This window comes from Mesocricetus auratus, unplaced genomic scaffold, assembly GCF_017639785.1.
Source record: "Mesocricetus auratus isolate SY011 unplaced genomic scaffold, BCM_Maur_2.0 Super-Scaffold_100676, whole genome shotgun sequence".
NCBI lineage: Eukaryota > Metazoa > Chordata > Mammalia > Rodentia > Cricetidae > Mesocricetus > Mesocricetus auratus.
In genome coordinates, this window is record NW_024429266.1 from 89,450,147 (window position 1) to 89,468,398 (window position 18,252).

The window sequence follows — 18,252 nt, forward strand, 5'->3', positions numbered from 1 at the left end:
AGGTTAGCTTGGCATATCCTCGGGCGCTTACCCATACTTGGCATGTGAGATTCGCACACGAGGGGGCTGTTTAACTCAGCTCTCCCTGTAGGTCAGGGCTTCTTGACCAGTAGCGTTGATGCGGCTGGACTCGTGTTCTTCCGTGGGAAAACTGCCCTTGGTGCACTGTAGGATGTGTAGAACACCCCTGCTGTCTTCTCCATAGAGGCCGTGGTACCCTCCTCCAGTTGTGGCAATCAAAATGCCTCCAGACTTTGACACATGTTCTCCTGGGACAGTGCCACCCATACTTCCCCCACTCCTGGTTGGAAATCATGACTTCACTGTGCTCTGTCTAACCCTTTTCATTTGGAAATGCTACAAAAATCAATAGTGTTTTTGTCTTTCCTCCTGGGCTAGGGTCATATCCTCCAGAAAAGCATTATCCGTTCTCCAGTCCAAGAGCTCCGACAGGGTTGCATGTGTCCCAGGAAGCAGTTGCAAAAGGCATCTCGAGGGTCTCAATTTTAAGCACATACCCCCCTGCCTTTTGCACCGTTAAAGAGTTTATCATGGCAGAGAAGGGGGCCAGAAATTAAACCATGCCTTCACCCTTGTCCTATATCTAGAAGAACACACTGCTCCAGTCCTCACCTTCAGCCCCTGGGGCTTGTCAGTATTGCAGACAATACTGCTGCTCCCGGGCCCCATTCTGTTGGCCTGCTATGCTGGTTCACTTTGTCCGTTTTGCCTCTAGAGTCTAAAATTTTTGTGACTGTTGTCTCCTCTCCTATTGGTTTTTTTCCATGTGGCTGTATGCCTTTAAAAAAGAAAAAACAAACCCACAGTACATCTTAGAGGACTTTGGAGAGATAAGAGATAAATGTGTGTGTTCAGTCAGCTGGGATCTAGCTGAAGACGTCCCCCTTTATAATTAGAAACATAAATATGTTCCACAGCGGCCCCTTTTCAGAGCCTGCCTCGAGACACTGGGAGATGAATTTTAAGACGCTTGCTTGGCATTCGAGCTTTGGAGCAAAAGTTACCGAATGTCTCAGAGGTTTTGTTCTTTTGGTCTTGGGACCACATCATGCTCCGTTCCTTCCACAGGAGACTCTAGCTTTCTCAGGATCAGAGTCTGTGTCCAGCGAGGTCCAGCATCCTGCTCTCCGCACTGGAATAGTCGTGTATTCCAGCTAAGGCTCAACTCCATGGGGTCTATGCAGACAGTGACTTTCCAGCGAACACATTTTCATGCAAATACTGTCTTTTAGGTTACAGCTTTCTTAGGTTGCCATTGAGTCACCCTGATTAGATTTGGGGCCCTTTCATGTTCCCCAGTCACCTCAGTCACCTGCACTACTGATGACTAATTAGCGCAGATTCCCATTTATTCAAATCTCAACATGTAGCCTTACTGCCTGTGGTTAGATGGCCTCCTGTACCCCCTACGTTAACTGTCAGCTGTGCTGCTGATATTGGAAAGAACTTCTTGCTTTGCCTCAAGGGCAGACTGTCCTAGTTACTATGACCAAAAGCAAGTTGGGGAGGAAAGGGTTTGTTTGGCTTACACTACCACATCATAGTTCATCACTGAAGGAAGTCAGGACAGGAACTCAAGCAGGGGAGGAACCTGGAGGCAGAAACTGATGCGGAGGCCACGCAGGGGTGCTGTTTAATGGCTGACTCAACCAACTTCTTATAGAACTCAAGACCACCATCACAGGGGCAGCCCTACCCACAATACGCTGGGCTCTTTCGCATCAATCGCTAATTAGGAAAATGCCCTACAGGCTGGTCTGCACCCTATGATATGGATTCATTTTCTCAACCGAGGGACCCTCCTCATAGATGGCTCTAGCTTGTGTCAAGCTGACACAAACTAGCCCATCGTAGACCTGAACAGTTTCCTAGGTGGGGAGACGGCATGAGCATGTGAGCTGGTAGGGAGAGGGACACCCTTGGTGCGGGAAGTGCTCCAGGCTTAGAGAAAGGCACAGGAGGTGTGCACGGGGCGGGGGGGGGGCGCATTGGGCGCGTGGAGTATCCTGTATCCGTTTTGGTCAGAAAGAGCTGTTGACACTTAGATTGGCAGAGGAGCTTGAGGTCAGCTGTGGCAGGTCTGGAACATTCTGCTCACGAGTTTGGTCTTTCTGAAGGGTCCGATAGGGAGGGGACAGATTTTCTGTCTTCCAGTTTCTCAGGGCACATAACACCTTGCCTCTTGTTATCAACCTAACCCTGCATCCAAGGACTCAAGGTCTTCTTTGGACCTGCGTCCTGTTTAACTGCAATAGTGAACTCAGGTCTAACAAGTTTCTGTCCCTTTGCTTTTGTTTTAATAGTGGATGGTAAGGTCTGGTATGATGGCTCACTCAGTTAGATGCTTGCTATACCAGCGTGAGGACCTGAGTTCAGATCCCTAGCACCAGCCTGTAAAATGCTGGGTGGGACAGGACATAATTCTGGCACTGGGGAGGCAGAGTCAGGAGGCTTCCTGGGACTCACTGAATAACCAGTTTAGCCCAATGGGTGAGCTCCAGGTTCAGAGACTCTGTCTCGAAACGCAAGGTAGAGAGCAACAGGAAATGCCCGCCGTAGACCTCTGGCCACAACACGCATGCACACCAGCACATACATGCACACACTTATACACTCTCACACAAGTGATGAGGAGAGAGACTGTAGAACAGGGGATAAAAGTTAGTCACGTGGCTTCAGGCAGCACGTAGAACGCTGATAAAGAGGGATACTCATGTGGCTTCAGGCAGCGCATGTCCCCTCCAGACCCTGCACTCTGGATCTGCAGTCCACTGTGCAGTGGCGTCCTCTTGCTGCCGGATCTCACTGGCTTTCTTAAATAATCCAGTGGCTTATTTAACAGGAGGCGTCTACACTTTCATTTTTCAGGCAGCACACTCTACATCCTCCATGATGGACTATGAGCTCTAATGGGACTCACTGGATGGGTTAGCGCAAGCCTGGGTCCTGAGCTAGAACCTAAAGGCTCCTATATAATTCAGCCGGGTCACAAGGTGTGGTCTTGAACTTGGAATCCACCTCTGGGAACCCTCTGCTTCTGGGACAGTGTTCAGTCCGGCTGACTTATCCTGTCCATGCTTGAAAGGAGGAGTGTGGATTGAGGAAAGAAATAGACAAGAAACAGAAGGTAGAGTCAGGAGGGCATCCAGTAAATACTGTGAGCAGCCCAAGTGTATTGCGCCAAATTCTTATATACCCCAATTAAAAGGGGGGAAGGCAAAAGACTTCCTTTCTGTGATGCAAGGAACAAACAAATGCAATTACCTCCTTAATACCCAAACATCAAGCAACCACATCCTAAACCAAATATCCTGTTGCCTAGGTAAGACATCCATTAGCCACACCTGAGGCCACACATACTGTGGCTTGACCTTGAAGGTCAGGAACTCTCTGACCTTAAGCCAAGATGGACCAGAGCCACTTCTGTGGACCTCCACAGGACAGTTTCATCACTGAGTCACCTAGAGTTGGGCTGCTGTCTTCAGTGCCCTGGAGGGGAAGATGAGGGATGATCTACCCAGACTGACACTTCCTCTGAGGTTATAGAAGGAATGGTAGAATACCTCCCTGACATGCATAAAGGCCTGGATGTTGCAAACCTGCACTTCCCACAATGAGGGAGGCAGAGGCAAGTAGGTTGGAAGTTCAGGGTCATCCTTAGCTGTATAGTGCATTTGAGGTCAGTGTGATACATGAGACCATCTCCAAAAGCAATACTCGAGAGCAGACTGTGTGTAAGCCACAGTACACGGAACTCTGTGTCTGCTGCTTTTTTTTTTTTTTTTTTTTTTTTTTTTGGTTTTTGCGAGACAGGGTTTCTCTGTATTGTTTTGGAGGCTATCGGTCCAGCCCGGCCTCAAACTCACAGAGATCCGCCTGCCTCTGCCTCCCGAGTGCTGGGATTAAAGGCGTGCGCCACCACCGCCCAGCATCTGCTGCTTTTCTGATGGCTGCTGGTTGCTCATCCATTGTAGTGCTATGTCACTCTGCCTTGGTCACATTGCCTCTTAGCTTGTGTTCAGTCAATGTCACACGTCCTAACTAGCTTCTTTCCAGCGGGGAATCCAGTCTGGACTGGCTGTGTGGGTGAACATTCACATTTGTGTACATGTGTATGGGACCCAGAGGTCAGCCTCGGGTGTCATTACCAAGGTAACACTGCCTTACAAGTATTTTTGGGATGGTCTATCACTGACCTGGAGCTTACCAAGGAGGCTAGTTTGGCCGGCCAGTGAGAGATCTGCCCGCCTCTTCCCTCCCCCTTGCCCCAATGCTGAGATTACAAACAGCACTACCCCACCCAGCTTTTTAAAGTGGACTGTGGGGATAGAGTCAGATTCCCACACCTGTTCACTGAAGACTTCACTGACCGACTGGCTCCCTGACCTCCAGAGCACTCTTTTCTTTTGAGGTATACTGATTTATCAAAACATCTCCATGTGTTTTCCCAAAGTCAACTTCGCTCACAGTACACACACACACACACACACACACACACACACACACACACACACACCTATTTATGCCTCTGCCCCAAATCTGAAACTGAATGGAGAAGAAGTCGCTGGTGGGAAGGATATAGACCAGCATCCACCCCGTGTGCTAAGAGCCTCTCACACTTTAGCTAGTAGCTCTTTTCATATCATCGCCCCCCCTGCTGTGAGGATCTGTGGTAGTCTAGACAAAGGAGACAGAGGTGACCCGCTCAAGACCACACACACAGCTAGCAAGCCCAGCTCAGGTTCAGAAGGTCGGTGATGCTGGCAAACCCTCGCTGTTTAGAGAACTTCCTTTGGGCTAGAGTTCTGCCCAGCTGTTCGTGTAAACGGTAGATGCTCCTTGAGGGAGCAGCCCGATTAATGGGGCTGATGGGGAAGCCCAGGGGGATGGTTGGAACTTCTGTGGAAGCAAGAACCAGGCGGCCTGAGACCGGGACTGCAGAACTCCACGGGAACCCACAGAGTACAGCATGGTCAGAGGCGAAGGAAGTGACTCAGCGTGGGGGGTGGGGTGGGTGTGCGTCACACACGTGCCAGGAGGGAAAGCCATGCTCAAGAGTGTGGAGGTGCGTGTGACAGGCATGGTCTCCTTGCCCCGGTCTCCTGAGTGCTGGGACCGCAGTCACGGGCACCTCAGATGCCTTTTGTGGCCTTGGTGATCGAACCCAGGGCCTCTCCAGTGCTAAGCAAGCACTGTACCATCCCAGCTGCAGCCCCAGCCCCCTTTGAGCTAGGCTGCTCACAATGCCTAACACAATGGATGGTCTTGTTACTTTGTATTAAGAGATAATGATGGTGAAAAAGTCCCCGAGGTAGACACAGGTTCTGTGACTGAGTTGTCACATACAGAATTGGACTTCTCCGAAGGACTCCCCAGCCTCCTTTAGAACCAAAGGTGATGAGGGACACACACAGGATGTTGTTAGAAGCTCTGACCCATTGCTGAGGACACCCTGGCCTAACTCCACGAACTGCAGAGATTGGGCCAGTGAGAGCTAAATCCTTACATCTCGGGGACAGTGATCAAAGGGGGAGGGGTCAAGGAAGTGGCAGGAGAGGCAAGCGCCTCTAGGACTGCTCAGGTAGCGCTTCATTCTGATTGGACAGCTTAGGTCGGGTACCCCTGCAAGAACCAGGGCAGAGAGTAGAACTCACCAACCCAAGTATGGCCCTTCTCTAGCCCAGGGTGGCCCCAGGCTCCCAGGGACCTGCGTGTCTAACTGGAAAGAGGATGGGCCTTGAACTGAATCGGGTCTGGAGAGAAGGGAAAGTACGGGGATGTTGGATAGACAGTGTCCTCTGCACCATAAATGTTAAGATGGTGACAAAAGGCCGTGGTGGGAACAGCTGTGAGAACTAAAATAATATCTCAGTGTGAGGCTCCTGGGCTGTGAGGTCACCGCTGAGCGGGTTTAGCGCGAACATTGTTCGGCAGAGAGATAGCCCTGTTCCTGGGAGTCAATCCGATTCCTCCTTAAAAGTGACAATGGTGGCCCAACAAATTAGCATGTTGCTTGGGAGTTCTGACACTTTCTCCAGCTCCTGTAGCACAGTGCAAGCTACCTATGACCTGGCTATAGCGAACTTCCTGGTTTTGGCTCTCACTAGCAGATACTCGACACCAGGCCTTGTGGACCTGCTCCGAGGGAGTCCCCAGGGGATAGAGATAAGAGAAGAGGCTCTGCTGTTAGAGTATGAAGCAGGAGCACCCTGCCGATGCCTTGGAGCATCAGCAATGGATCTGGATCCGGCATCCCGCTGCGATCTGTCAGATGAAATGGTTTATAGACCGAAGCTTAGAAAGTGAGTGGATGCTGCCGGGTAAGGAAGTGTGGAGAGGGAAGGGGTGTGAACCTGGGTCTGAGATCTGTGCATCGGAGTAGCTACCGAGGATTTGCGAGTTCCTAGCTCGGATAGCTTGAGTGGGTAGCATTTTCTTTTATTGAGGTGGCAAACTCCTGGGCTGCAGATTTGAGAAGTGAATTTAGTTGAGATCAGAGGTTCTCATCTCGGGAGGTTCTGATTCAGCCAGAAGGGGCCGCGGTACAGAACTTTGTCTGGAGCTATGTGTAAGATGTCTCAAGTTCAGCATGGTCTATCCTGGTCTCCAGTTTCTTCCCTAATGTGTTTGCCCGCCACGTTGGTTTTCCTCTGCTCTGCAAAATCTGCTGGCCATCCTTCTAGAAGCACTAGCAAGAACCCGATGTCTAACTTGTCACCCAGCCTGAGTCTGGCTCTTGACCGGATTGAGAAGGCACCAGTTCTCTGGGGACAAGCTGCTTCCACCTCCAGCCGTCTTCATTCTCCAGCATCCAGGAGCAGCCTGTCTTGTGTCCCTGTGCACCTCTAGTCTTTGTGATTCCCCCTGCCGCCAGATTTAATAATGATAGTCCATGGCTTCGATGATTCAGGCTGACTCCTGCCCAGCTCTCTGTCCCCCTGGCCTTCCCAGTGTCATCATCAGGGTTCATCCTGGGCCTTGGGGCTGGCCTCTGAGCCTGTTCTCAGACCTCAGGCTGAGGTCTTTCCTTCTCTCCCTGCTAGAATTCATCTTCCTAGTTAAACCCTCCCCTAGTTCCTGGGCCTTTCCCTTCCTAGTACCTACCCCAGTCTGTGATTGTCATCACTCTGGGGACAACTTTTCCTGACTCCGTATCTCAGCTTCAACAGACTCAGCTCCCACCCCCATGTTACAACAAATGCTTCTCTTCTGTTTATGCTCAAATGAAATCTATAGGTGATACAACCACCCTAGGCTCATAATTGTAAGTCAACCTTTACCATTCCACATGTGCGAAGTCGGGATACGGGGAAAGTAATCCGTCATGAAACTGTTTATTTAGGTATTAAGTTCCTAGATTCCCAGGGTGAAATAATCCTGAAATCATAATTTCATAACCACAGTCACTGCCGTAATCGTGTTTTCATCAGTCATTTGGATGCTAAGAGAGAGCAGTGTTACCACAGTCTGCGACCTTTGGCAGTGGTGGCACCCTATGATGTTTCAATGCTCAGGACAATCGTCTCTCTCCTTCGGTTTGCACCGAGATCACCTTCCTAGAAAATGTATTCGAACCATGCTAAAAACAAAGACAGACCATTTATGCTTATATATTCAGCCATGCCAGGTCCTAGAGTCATGCATGTAATTACCAAGTCCTCTTCATGTTTCTGAATGCCTGGAGTCAGCAGTATAGGGATAGTGGTCTGGGAATGCCTGTGGCCTGCCCTCTTTGCTTTGACAATGGAAAACAACTCTCATTTTCCAGGCTGTCCTGCAGACAGGGTTGTACTACCTAAGTGAAAGCCCCTTGATGACCCCCTCACTTTCTGCAGAGGTGCAGGAGGACAGGATTCATACCTGCTTTTCACTGTTGTGTACACCGCATTCAGAACCTTGTTGCCAGACATATGCTGGAGAGAGAGAGAGGGAGGGAGGGAATGCATGATCCCAACAGCATGAAATTCCAGCCAAAAAGTCAGGCAAGACATATTATACCTAGGAGAGTGAGCTGGCATTTGACTGCTTTCCTGGTGCTGGAGGCCAGCTGACCTCTGTTTTAGTAAAAGCGACATGTAATTATAGCTCCCGGCAGTGTAGAATTTCAGCCCCCAAACTTCTCCAACCAGGGGAGTCACCTCACCCTGAACCAAAGAGACAGCGTGCTAACCGAGAGGCTGTGGCTTATCTTTTTTTGGAAAGTTAGGCTGGTCTCCTAGAAGAGCTCAAAGTGCTTACCGGGTTCCCTCTTCTCAACATGTGTATGCTATATTTACTGTCTATGCATGGATGGGGGAATGAGGGTTGCTGGACGGAGGGCCATATTTAGCTGAGTCTTGATCCTCTGCCTTGCAGGGTCAGCTTAGATAAGCCAGAACCCCGAGACTCGAGCTTTGGGGCTGCTCACAAGGTGACATGCTGGTTCAGTGCTCTCCTTTTAGAGAGGGGAAGTACTGGTCCATGAAGGTCCTCTCACTGGTTGTCTTTCTGCCCCAACTCATCATACGCATTCCCTGTCCTTTTGGGCTACCTAAAACTGGTGTTATGATCAGTAAAGTGGCCACAAAGAATGCATCTGTAGGTCCATAGTTAAAACACAGACACGCGCGTGCGCGCGCACACACACACACACACACACACACACACGCACACGCACATGCACACACACACAAAGATGAAACACTTTAGAACCCAGAAGGCAAACCTTCAAGTTGAGTAATTCTTTAACTAGAGCTAATCAGGTCCATGACTTAGAAATACAATTTCACAAGTAAAATGAAGATTGGGGAAAAAATAGGAAAAGACCAACTATGCATAAAGGTGCTGAAAAACAATCACTTCTTAGGAATTTATAGCACCCTAAAATGACTCTTCCTCCCCAAATTTCCTTCAGTTTAGCAGAAGTGGGAGGGAGGAGGAAGTCAGTAGGTGAACTCAGAAAACTCACCAGTGATAGATACACTTTGAATCGTATTGATCAAAACAGTCTCACTGGGGAAGGGGACTTATCCCAGTTTCTTTGAAAAGCGAGAGAGCGAGTTGATGTTGATGATGTAGCGAGCGTGAGTGGATTTTGATGATGTAGCGATTGGGAGTGGATGTCGATGATGCTGTTGCAGTGCTGGGGACCACATCTGAGGTTACACCACGCTAAGTGGGCACTCCACCATCGAGCTACATACCCAGCCCCAGAGTTATTTTTTTAAGATTAATTTTTATTTTTAATTATGCATATGCAGCAGGGAGTGGGATGGCATGTGCACATGAGTGCAGGTGTCCCCGGAGGACAGAGATGTCACAGCCCCCTGGAGTCACTGTAAACTGCCTGGCATGGGCTCTGGGAACTGAACTCAGGTCCTCTGCAAAAGCAGTGAGTAAGTGCTGAGCCATCTCTCCAGCCCCTCTCTTGTTACTGTGCCTTTGTTTATGGTGCTGGAGACTCTAACCTAGCACTGTATCGATGCTGATTAAGGAGAAAAAAAAATACTATTTTCATTAGACCAAGTTAAATAGGAAACAAACTCGAAAGTGACAAATTAACTATAAAGAGGAAATAAAGTTTCAAAAGCTCTTGTTACCCCCAAAGGACTCTGGGAATGTTTGTAAGATCTTGGTGGGATTAGGACAGACCCATTCCCCCTTCATGAATTACTCCATCCATGAGCCTGAGTCTGCGTGGCCCCTTTGGGGGCCCGGGTGTTTGCAGGGGGCAGGGTGCCTATTTTGAGCTTCTCATTCGAAACAGATGTTTCAACTAGAGCAGACTACCGAGAGCATTGCAAGTGGCAGTTGCTGCTCTGCAGATTGCAGAGCCACAGTTGTCGGGCATTCATGGCTGTTAGGCAGCTCTTCTGTCTCCAAGAATAATCAGCAGCTATTTGGATTTAGAAGGCCAGGGCTTGCCAGAAAGAATAAGTCCTCTGTGGCCCCACTTGCTGTCACAGAGAGGAGCTTGTAGACTTTGATAATGGACTATATTCTGAATGACTCGGGAGTGTAGGTTATCCCTACAGCATTTTCCTGGCCTTCTAAGTGTTTGTCGCTGACAGCCTAAAGGTTCCAGAAGAGGCTTGACCTAGGCCATGCCCCCTGTATGTGTTCAGACCACTCCAGCTATAAGGCCTGCCTGACACAAATGCATTTTCTTTTCTTTTCTTGGTATCTCCTAATCACCACTTTGATATATATGTATCACTCTGACTTATAAGGGAGTGTTCACACACATCTTGTCTGCTTTGCCATGCACTTTCCCAGAGCTAAGGCTGTTTGACACTGGAGTGCTTCCCATCCATGCAGTCTACCTTGGGGCAACCTTATGTGTTTCTACAGCAGCCTGTAGCTTCATCCCTTCTGGGCTGTGGCTTTGTAGTGTTCAAAACTCAAGTGTGTTGCAAGGCACATGGTGAATTGCTTGTTCATTTAACTTCACTGCCTGGTTTTTTGTTTGTTTTATTTTTAAAGATTAATGTATTCATTTTAATGTGCATCGGTGTTTTACCTATATATGTCTGTATGAGGGTGTCAGATCCCCTGGAACTGGAGTCACAGCTGCCTTGTGATTGCTGGGAAATGAACCCAGGTCCTTTGGAAGAGCAGCCAGAGCTATTAACTGCTGAGCCATCTCTCCAGCCCCCTTATTGCCCGATTTTTAACATACATCTTTCATGAGAGAATTTTGTATATATTTTATAAATTGGATTTTGAGTCTTGCCCTATCTTCACGTTCTTGTCGAGTATAGCAGCATTCTGAACACTTTGGGGCTGTTTAATGGTGTTTCCTGGATTAAGTATCTATTCACTGGATCTAGCTTCTGCCTTGTCTCTCCTGTTGTTGTATATGATCATCTTTTTCTGTGTTTGTCTTGAATATCCAACTAAATTAGAAGCTCCAGGAGATAAAGTCCTTTATTTGTGCATGTATAGCCTTAGGACATATTCTTGCAATGTAATGTCAACAAATCTTTGCTGATGTCTTTGGAGTGGCCAGGGTGATGGAATGTTCGCTGATAATACACAGCAGAGGCAGGTTGTCCAGTGTTGGTGGTTGATGAGAAATTTTGTATGAGTATGTATTTTAAACAGACCAGGCAGGTTGTCCAGTGTTGGTGGTTGGTGAGAAATTTTGTACGAGTATGTATTTTAAACAGACCAGGCAGGTTGAAGGAATGCTAGGTCGGCAGGAAGAGGGCACAGATCATGCTAAAGAGGGGGGTCCTTGGCTCTGCAGGCTGGGCCCTGTGTGCACGAGTCTCTGATAGGGCACCCACTTTAGTTCCGTTGCTTCCGAAGATCTGTTGTTTCCTCTGTGAGCATGTCTTCTCTTGTCTGGGATTCCTGTCATGTGCCAAGTGTATGATAATTTCTACCAGTTCTGGCTTTCAATATTGCAAAATAAGCTATCAGAACATGGGTTTTTAAAAACTGGAGCCTCTGTGGGATAGCCAGTTGGTAGGAAGCTAAAGAATTCTGTTAACAGTCCAAAAGTCCTGTTGACGACATTCAGTATTTTGATGTTGGGTAGTTGTCATTTAATACATGTAGCTTTGCTCCTGAGAATGTTCCAGTTAAATGTCTAAATGCCTATTTTAAAAATTAGAACTAAGATGTATAATTGGTTTACTAATTAGGAGGACATGGGAGACTTGGTTGAGAAAGTCTTGACTTGGGTAAATTGTCATTTTGAAAAATCAGGACACTTATTCTGCACATAAGTCTCACAGTGTCTCTGAGATTAGAGGCCCCTGCATGGTCCCTCTCTGACCCGCCATTTTCCGTCAAGTCCATGCAAACACAGTGCAACGGTAGAAGTCGCTTTGCGTGACGCTGGGGACCGTGTGCACAAGGGATAACTTATTTTTTAATTTGTTCTCTATTATTAGCCTTGCAATTACTCAGACTGGGTGGAAGCAAGAGAGATTTCTTTCTTAAAATAACTGCCAATTATTTAGTCCAAGATTGCAGGCAAGAGCAGTTCGTTTTAGGTAGTTTAGCATCGTTTACTTCCAAGAATGTCTGTACATGCTTTTTTTCCTGACTCTGTTTTTATAGCTATAGCTCCCTGCATGTAAGTATTCTACCAAAAAAATGCAGTTTAATAGATACCTAGAAAGGATCAGTCTAATTGTCCTCCCGTATGTCCATGTCTGTTGCTGGGAAAAGTTAGGCCTGATTCATGAAAGCAGTCAGGGTCTGGATTCATGTGATTAAGTATTTCCAGGGAACCTTGAATCTGGCCACTTTAACTTTCTTTCACAGCCCCCTAAAGAAAGAATACAGAATTCAGTTTCCCTGATAGAGTAAACTTGACTGAAAAAAAAACCCAAAACAAACAAACAAAAAAACCCTGGCATTAAAAACAAATCACAGACATTTCTTTGATGTTTCCAATAGTTTTAAGCCGGCTGCGTTCCAAGGCGCCCTATTAGTACAGCGTTAACAAATCATTTTTCTTCTATTAATCAGAAAAGTATGTTGCCCTCGAGACTTCGGTTTGGGTATTTTGATGAGAGTGTAGAAAATTTTATTTTCAGGAAAGAAATGTCTCTGTAGCTGCTGGGCAATAAAAAACCAGGGCTCTTGGGACCTTGCAAGGATTGTGGAGACATTGGGGAAGTGGCTTCCCCTGCGATGGGGAAGCCACTGTCAAAGCACCGTACAAAGGCCTTTCATGTGCTAGGAGCAGCACTGAGCTCTTCAGTGGCTTTTCTTATTTCTTGCTCCTCATCCTGGGGGATAATACCTGTATTCCTGTGTCTGTGAAAACTGGAAATCTAAATGTGGGAGAAGAATGATTTTTAATGAGAACACCTCATCCTCCAGAGACAGCTAAGTGCACTTTGCCCAGCGGCTCCGGTGCTGAGAGTGTGGGCATGGTATCCACCTTCCTGTGTGCTAGCCGTTTGATGGAGGCCGCAGACTGTGAAAGACTTACTCAGGGCAGTGATTATACAACCTAACACTCAAGCTGCTTTTCTAAATCAGGGTTTTGGAATTTATTTCAGATTTATTTTATGTATGTGACTGTTTTGCCTTCGAGTATGTTTGTGTACCACCTGTGCGCCTGGTACCCTCAAAGGCCAGAAGAGGGTGTCCAGTCCCCCGGAACTGGTTATAGATGGCTCTGAGCTTCCATGTGGGTGTTGGGAATCGAACCTGGGTCCTCTGCAAGAGCAACAAGTGCTTTTAAGCCCTGAGCCAGCTCTCCAGCCCCCCACATGTTGTATTTTAAAAGCATAGTTATTAATGCATGATAATCACTAATATCTTGTTCTGCAATGTGTCCATATATCCACATTAAATCTGGGCTGTATCCATCCTTCCAACCGCATGCTTTTACTCTCCCTTCTTCCTGGGCTGTATCCATCCTTCCAACCGCATGCTTTTACTCTCCCTTCTTCCTGGGCTGTATCCATCCTTCCAAACGCATGCTTTTACTCTCCCTTCTTCCTGGGTCTCTCGCAGTCCCTCACTTCTTTCCACAAGTGAGAGAAAACAAGTTGTCTTTCTCTGTCTGGCTTATTTTCTTTAATGTAAGCCACTTCCTGTTCTATCCATTTTCCTGAAAATGACATGATGTTGTTGAATGAAAGTCTGTTTCGTATATGTGCCACATTTTCTTTATCCGTGTGCCTTGTGATGGACACCTAGCCTGACCCTGTAACTTGGCTACGATGGCTAGTGCCACAGCGATCACGGGTGGACCGGTATCGCCACTGCATGCTGACTGCATCTTCTGAGTCGATACTCGGGGCAGTGGAGCTGGCTCATACGGTAGATCCATTTTCAGGGTTCTGTATGTGTGACTTAGGACTTCCTTGCTGTTTTTCTTAGAGGCTGTCTTAATCACATCTCCATCGACCGAGTCTATAAAGGTTCCGTCTCCCCAGTATGCCCAGCAGTATGGCCGCTTCTTGCTTTCTTCCAGACAGCCATTCCCACGGGGGTGGTGTAGGATCTTAGTGTCATTTTGACTTCCTTTTTCTTGACTGCAGGAGGGTGTTCAGCATTTTTTCTGGTGTTTATGGGTCACCTGTTTGACTTCTTTTTAGATGAGTGTATGATTGTTTTATTTGTTCCTTTTATATTTTTGGATTTTTATTTATTTATTTTTTTGGTCTTATCTGTCCAGACTATAGCATGCGTCAGATCTCCTCATTTCCCCAATGTGCAGACCCAGACTACGGCCTACATCCTGATTTCTAAACACAGGGCACAGATTTAGTGAAAAGTTAAGACTGGGGGAAGGACAGGCGGCTTAGTGGTTGAGAGCTCTGGCTGCTCTTGTAGAGCATCTACATGGCGGCTCACAACCGTCTGTAACTCTAGTCCCAGGACATCCGATGCCTCTTCAGGCCTTGTGGGCACAAGGTATGCTTGTGGTACACATATATACACGCATACATACATATATGTGTGTATACATATATACGTATATATGTATATATATATAGGCAACATACCTGCACACATTAAGTAAATAAATAAATACGAGATAAACACAGATTGTAGAAGTGTGGGGATGGCATTTCCCAATTGTCCTGTTCTGTCACCTCAAGAAGTTTCACTGCCAATGGCTATAGAGTATATGCCCTTTGATGAGCCATCAAGATGAAGAAAGTCGCATAGAATATATTGTCATTTGAAAGACTCAAAAAAAAATAGAAGAGTTAACTTCCACAGACAAGGATTTAGATTATACATGAACCCCTTCGTGTGTGTAGGTTTCATATCCAACTATGAAATTTTAACGAACTGGAAGTATTTGAGGGAAAAATGCATAATGTGCTGATCTTTATTCCTGTTGTCATTCCCTAAGTGTCTTAGTTGGGGTTTCTATTGCTGTGATGAAACACCATGACCATAAAGCAAGTTGGGGAGGAAAGGGTTTATTTGGCTTACACTTCCACACCATAGTCCATCATCAGAGGAAGTCAGGAACCTGGAGCCGGGCAGGAACCTGGAGGCAGGAGCTGATGTAGAGGCCATGGAGGGTGCTGCTTACTGGCTTACTTCCCATGGCTTGTTCAGCCTGCTTTCTTATAGAACCCAGGACCAGCAGTCCAGGGATGGCCCCACCCACAATGGGCTGGAGCCTCCCCCATCAATCCCTAATTAAGAAAATGCTCTACAGGTTTGTCTACAGCTCCATCTTATGGAAACATTGTCTTCATTGAGGTTCCCATCTCTCCAGTGACTCCTGCTGTGTCCAATTGACATAAAACTAGCCAGGACACTAAGAAATACAGCAAGATAATTCTTTGTGTTGCATCCAGCACTATAAGCAATGTGTTGGTGATTTAAGATGTGCACAAGGGTGTTTCATGGTTACATATAAGTAATGGCACCATTTTTTAGAAGGGACTGGAGAGTCTGCAGATTTGGGCATCATGGGATTCTGGAACTTGTTACTCACAAGTAGGGGGAGAGTTGCTGGAATTGAAAGTTATAGTGAGAAAAAAATGTCAGATGGTATGAAAGGAGAAATTCTTCAGTAGGGACATAATATTGCAGAAACTAGATGGAAGATCTTTTTAAATGTTCTCCTAGTTCCACATTTATACTGTTCTGGTGGCAAAGTGAGTCATTTAAGAAAGTGCGTCTACACCAACCAGTTTCTGTGAAAGCAGATGAGTACAGCCATGACAGAAATGAACTCCATTCTTTTGCTAGAATGTAAGTAGAATTTAGTGTCACAGAAAATAGCCTATGCAAAATGAGGTAGTCATTGCGTTTGTGACAGAGACTAAACAGCTATGAGGAGGAAAGGCCTGAAGCAGTGGTGTAGCCCATGTCATCGTCCAGTGCATTCTGGTGTGGAGAGGCTACCAAGGCAGAGCTGACAAGACAGTTAGTTGCAGCAGTGCACTGTTCCATCAAATGTGTGGCTTTATGGCTGTGTGCAGTTCCTGGTATACATGCAAAAAACATCCTGGCCGATTCACAGGAAAACATTTGGGAAAGGAAAGGGGAGTGGGTGGGGTTGTGACTTACACATTTTTGTCTTTAATATCCATATGCTGCATACACAAAGGGGATGGGAGGGGGGGTGGAAGGCAGGAGGAGGACAAGAAAAGCAAAACTCAAGAGTCTCAGTGAAAGTTCTTTTAGTGCTAAGAACGCTGCCTGAAGATAACTTTAGGAATCGCAGTGTATTTTCTCTTCCCCTCCCCCGTGTGCGTGTTTGCGTGCGTGCGTGCGTGTGCGTGTGCGTGTGTGTGTGTGTGTGTGTGTGTGTGGTGTTTTGATATGGGAACCTCACTTTGTAGCCCAGGCTGGCCTAAAATTCCCCATCTCCCTTCCTTAGCCTCCCAAATGCTGGAGTTACCAGAGTGTACCACCACACCCCTCTATTTTCTTAGTTTTTATTTGACCTGTTTATTGCATTAAATTTTTACTAAGAAGAAAAACAACACCTAGTGAAATCATCTTATTTCATGGAGAGATACATTCCTCGATGTACTTTTTGACCATGTGATCTAATGTGTTTATTGTTACTAATCTGTAGACATGAAGTATAAATAATGACTTTTCCTCTTTTTTCCCCTTTGTCCATAGGAAGACTATGATCGTCTGAGGCCTTTGTCTTACCCCATGACTGATGTCTTCCTCATATGCTTCTCTGTGGTAAATCCAGCCTCATTTCAAAATGTGAAAGAGGAATGGGTACCGGAGCTTAAGGAATATGCGCCAAATGTCCCTTTCTTATTAATAGGAACTCAGGTGTGTCTGCTTTGATTTTCTTTATCTAAGAATAAGCTCTCCTAGTGTGTGTGTGGGGGGGGGTTGCTCTCAGTCAAAGACCCTATGATTAGCAAATGATAATGTTCAGTAAGTTTCTGATGGTAAGTCCTCTCATCTTTACATAGACGTAATTCCCCAAAATTATATTAGTATCTTTAAAAATAGTGTCTTTTTTAATATGTGGGGATTAAATGGGACTATATGCATTGCTTTTTAAAAATATATATTATTTTATATGGGACATTATTGATCTCTCCTGATTAGATTGATCTCCGAGATGACCCCAAAACTTTAGCAAGACTGAATGACATGAAAGAAAAACCTGTCTGTGTGGAACAAGGACAGAAACTAGCAAAAGAGGTAACGAGTCCCTGCCGGGTTTCACGCAGATGTCAAGTAGCCGTAGAAGCCGGCTGCTCATGCATGTGTCCCGGGCACTGCTGGAGTTTCTCTCCCCCTCTCTCCATTATTTCAGTACTGACAGCGTGAGGAAGGTCTGTGTCCCTCACCATAGATGAGAGAGAATGGGGCTTTTAAAGATCAGGGAGACTTGCCTGAGATCTTGCAGTAAAATGACAGAGCTGGGCTTCCAGGTCACATGTCTGTTTACCTCTGCTATGCTTACAACTGTGGTGTCTTTAAAGCCATCGGTAAGTGGCTTTTTTTTTAAGCCAAGAATCAGGTGCTGAGACTTCACAACTTTCTTAATTACTGAGACATTACTGCTGTGCCAAGTTGGGCTCTGCTTTCGGTTACGACCCCTGCGGGTACAGTTGAAGTGACATTAGGTAACAGTTTAAGTCTGTGACTAAGAAATTATGGCTAGACTTCTAAAAAAAATACTTACAGATACATATAATACCTTTCTTAAAGTTTATTTATCTTTATTTTATATGCATTGGTGTTTTGCCTCCATGCATGTCTGTGTGAGGGTGTCAGACATCCTGGAACTGGAATTACAGACAATTGTGAGCTGCCATGTGGGTGCTGGGAATTGAACCCAGGTCCTCTGGAAGAACAGCCAGTGTGCCTGACCACTGAGCCATCTCTCCAGCCGCCATATAATACCTTTTAACTCACATTTTCCCTTACCCCAAAGCTGGATTCTTTTCCCCTCCATCTGACCATAAGATCATTGACTTCTTCTAATTCTTCTTCTTCCTCTTCATATTTTTTCCACTAGCTTTAATAGGATTTCTGTGTAAGTACTACCTACTAAGTTCTTTTAAAATACACTGTTGAGAGATAGAAAGAAGCAAAAGAACTTTCTGGAGGACAGCTTTTCCCAAAGCAAAGAAAAAGGATTTCACCAACAAATCACCTCAGAAATTCCTTGCACTTAATTTTATAATCCTGGGGGAGGGAGGAGAAGGAATTTCTAAATACATAAAGGCAAAAGTTATAAATGCAGGCGAATTGACTACATAAATATGTGCTATCATAGCAGATGCCAGAATAAAAGTCAGATTTATGTGTAGGGCATTGACGTCT

General features: G+C 46.2%; 1 protein-coding gene across 1 annotated transcript in view; it reads left to right on the plus strand.

Moving 5' to 3' along the window:
• The window catches only part of Rhoq (ras homolog family member Q), a 36,851-nt gene that overhangs the window by 14,528 nt on the left and 4,071 nt on the right, over positions 1-18,252 (plus strand). Inside the window, exons 3-4 of the mRNA XM_005077271.4 lie at positions 16,576-16,740; positions 17,026-17,121. Coding sequence (XP_005077328.1) covers positions 16,576-16,740; positions 17,026-17,121 — 261 coding nt within the window. The remainder of the gene's footprint in view (positions 1-16,575; positions 16,741-17,025; positions 17,122-18,252) is intronic.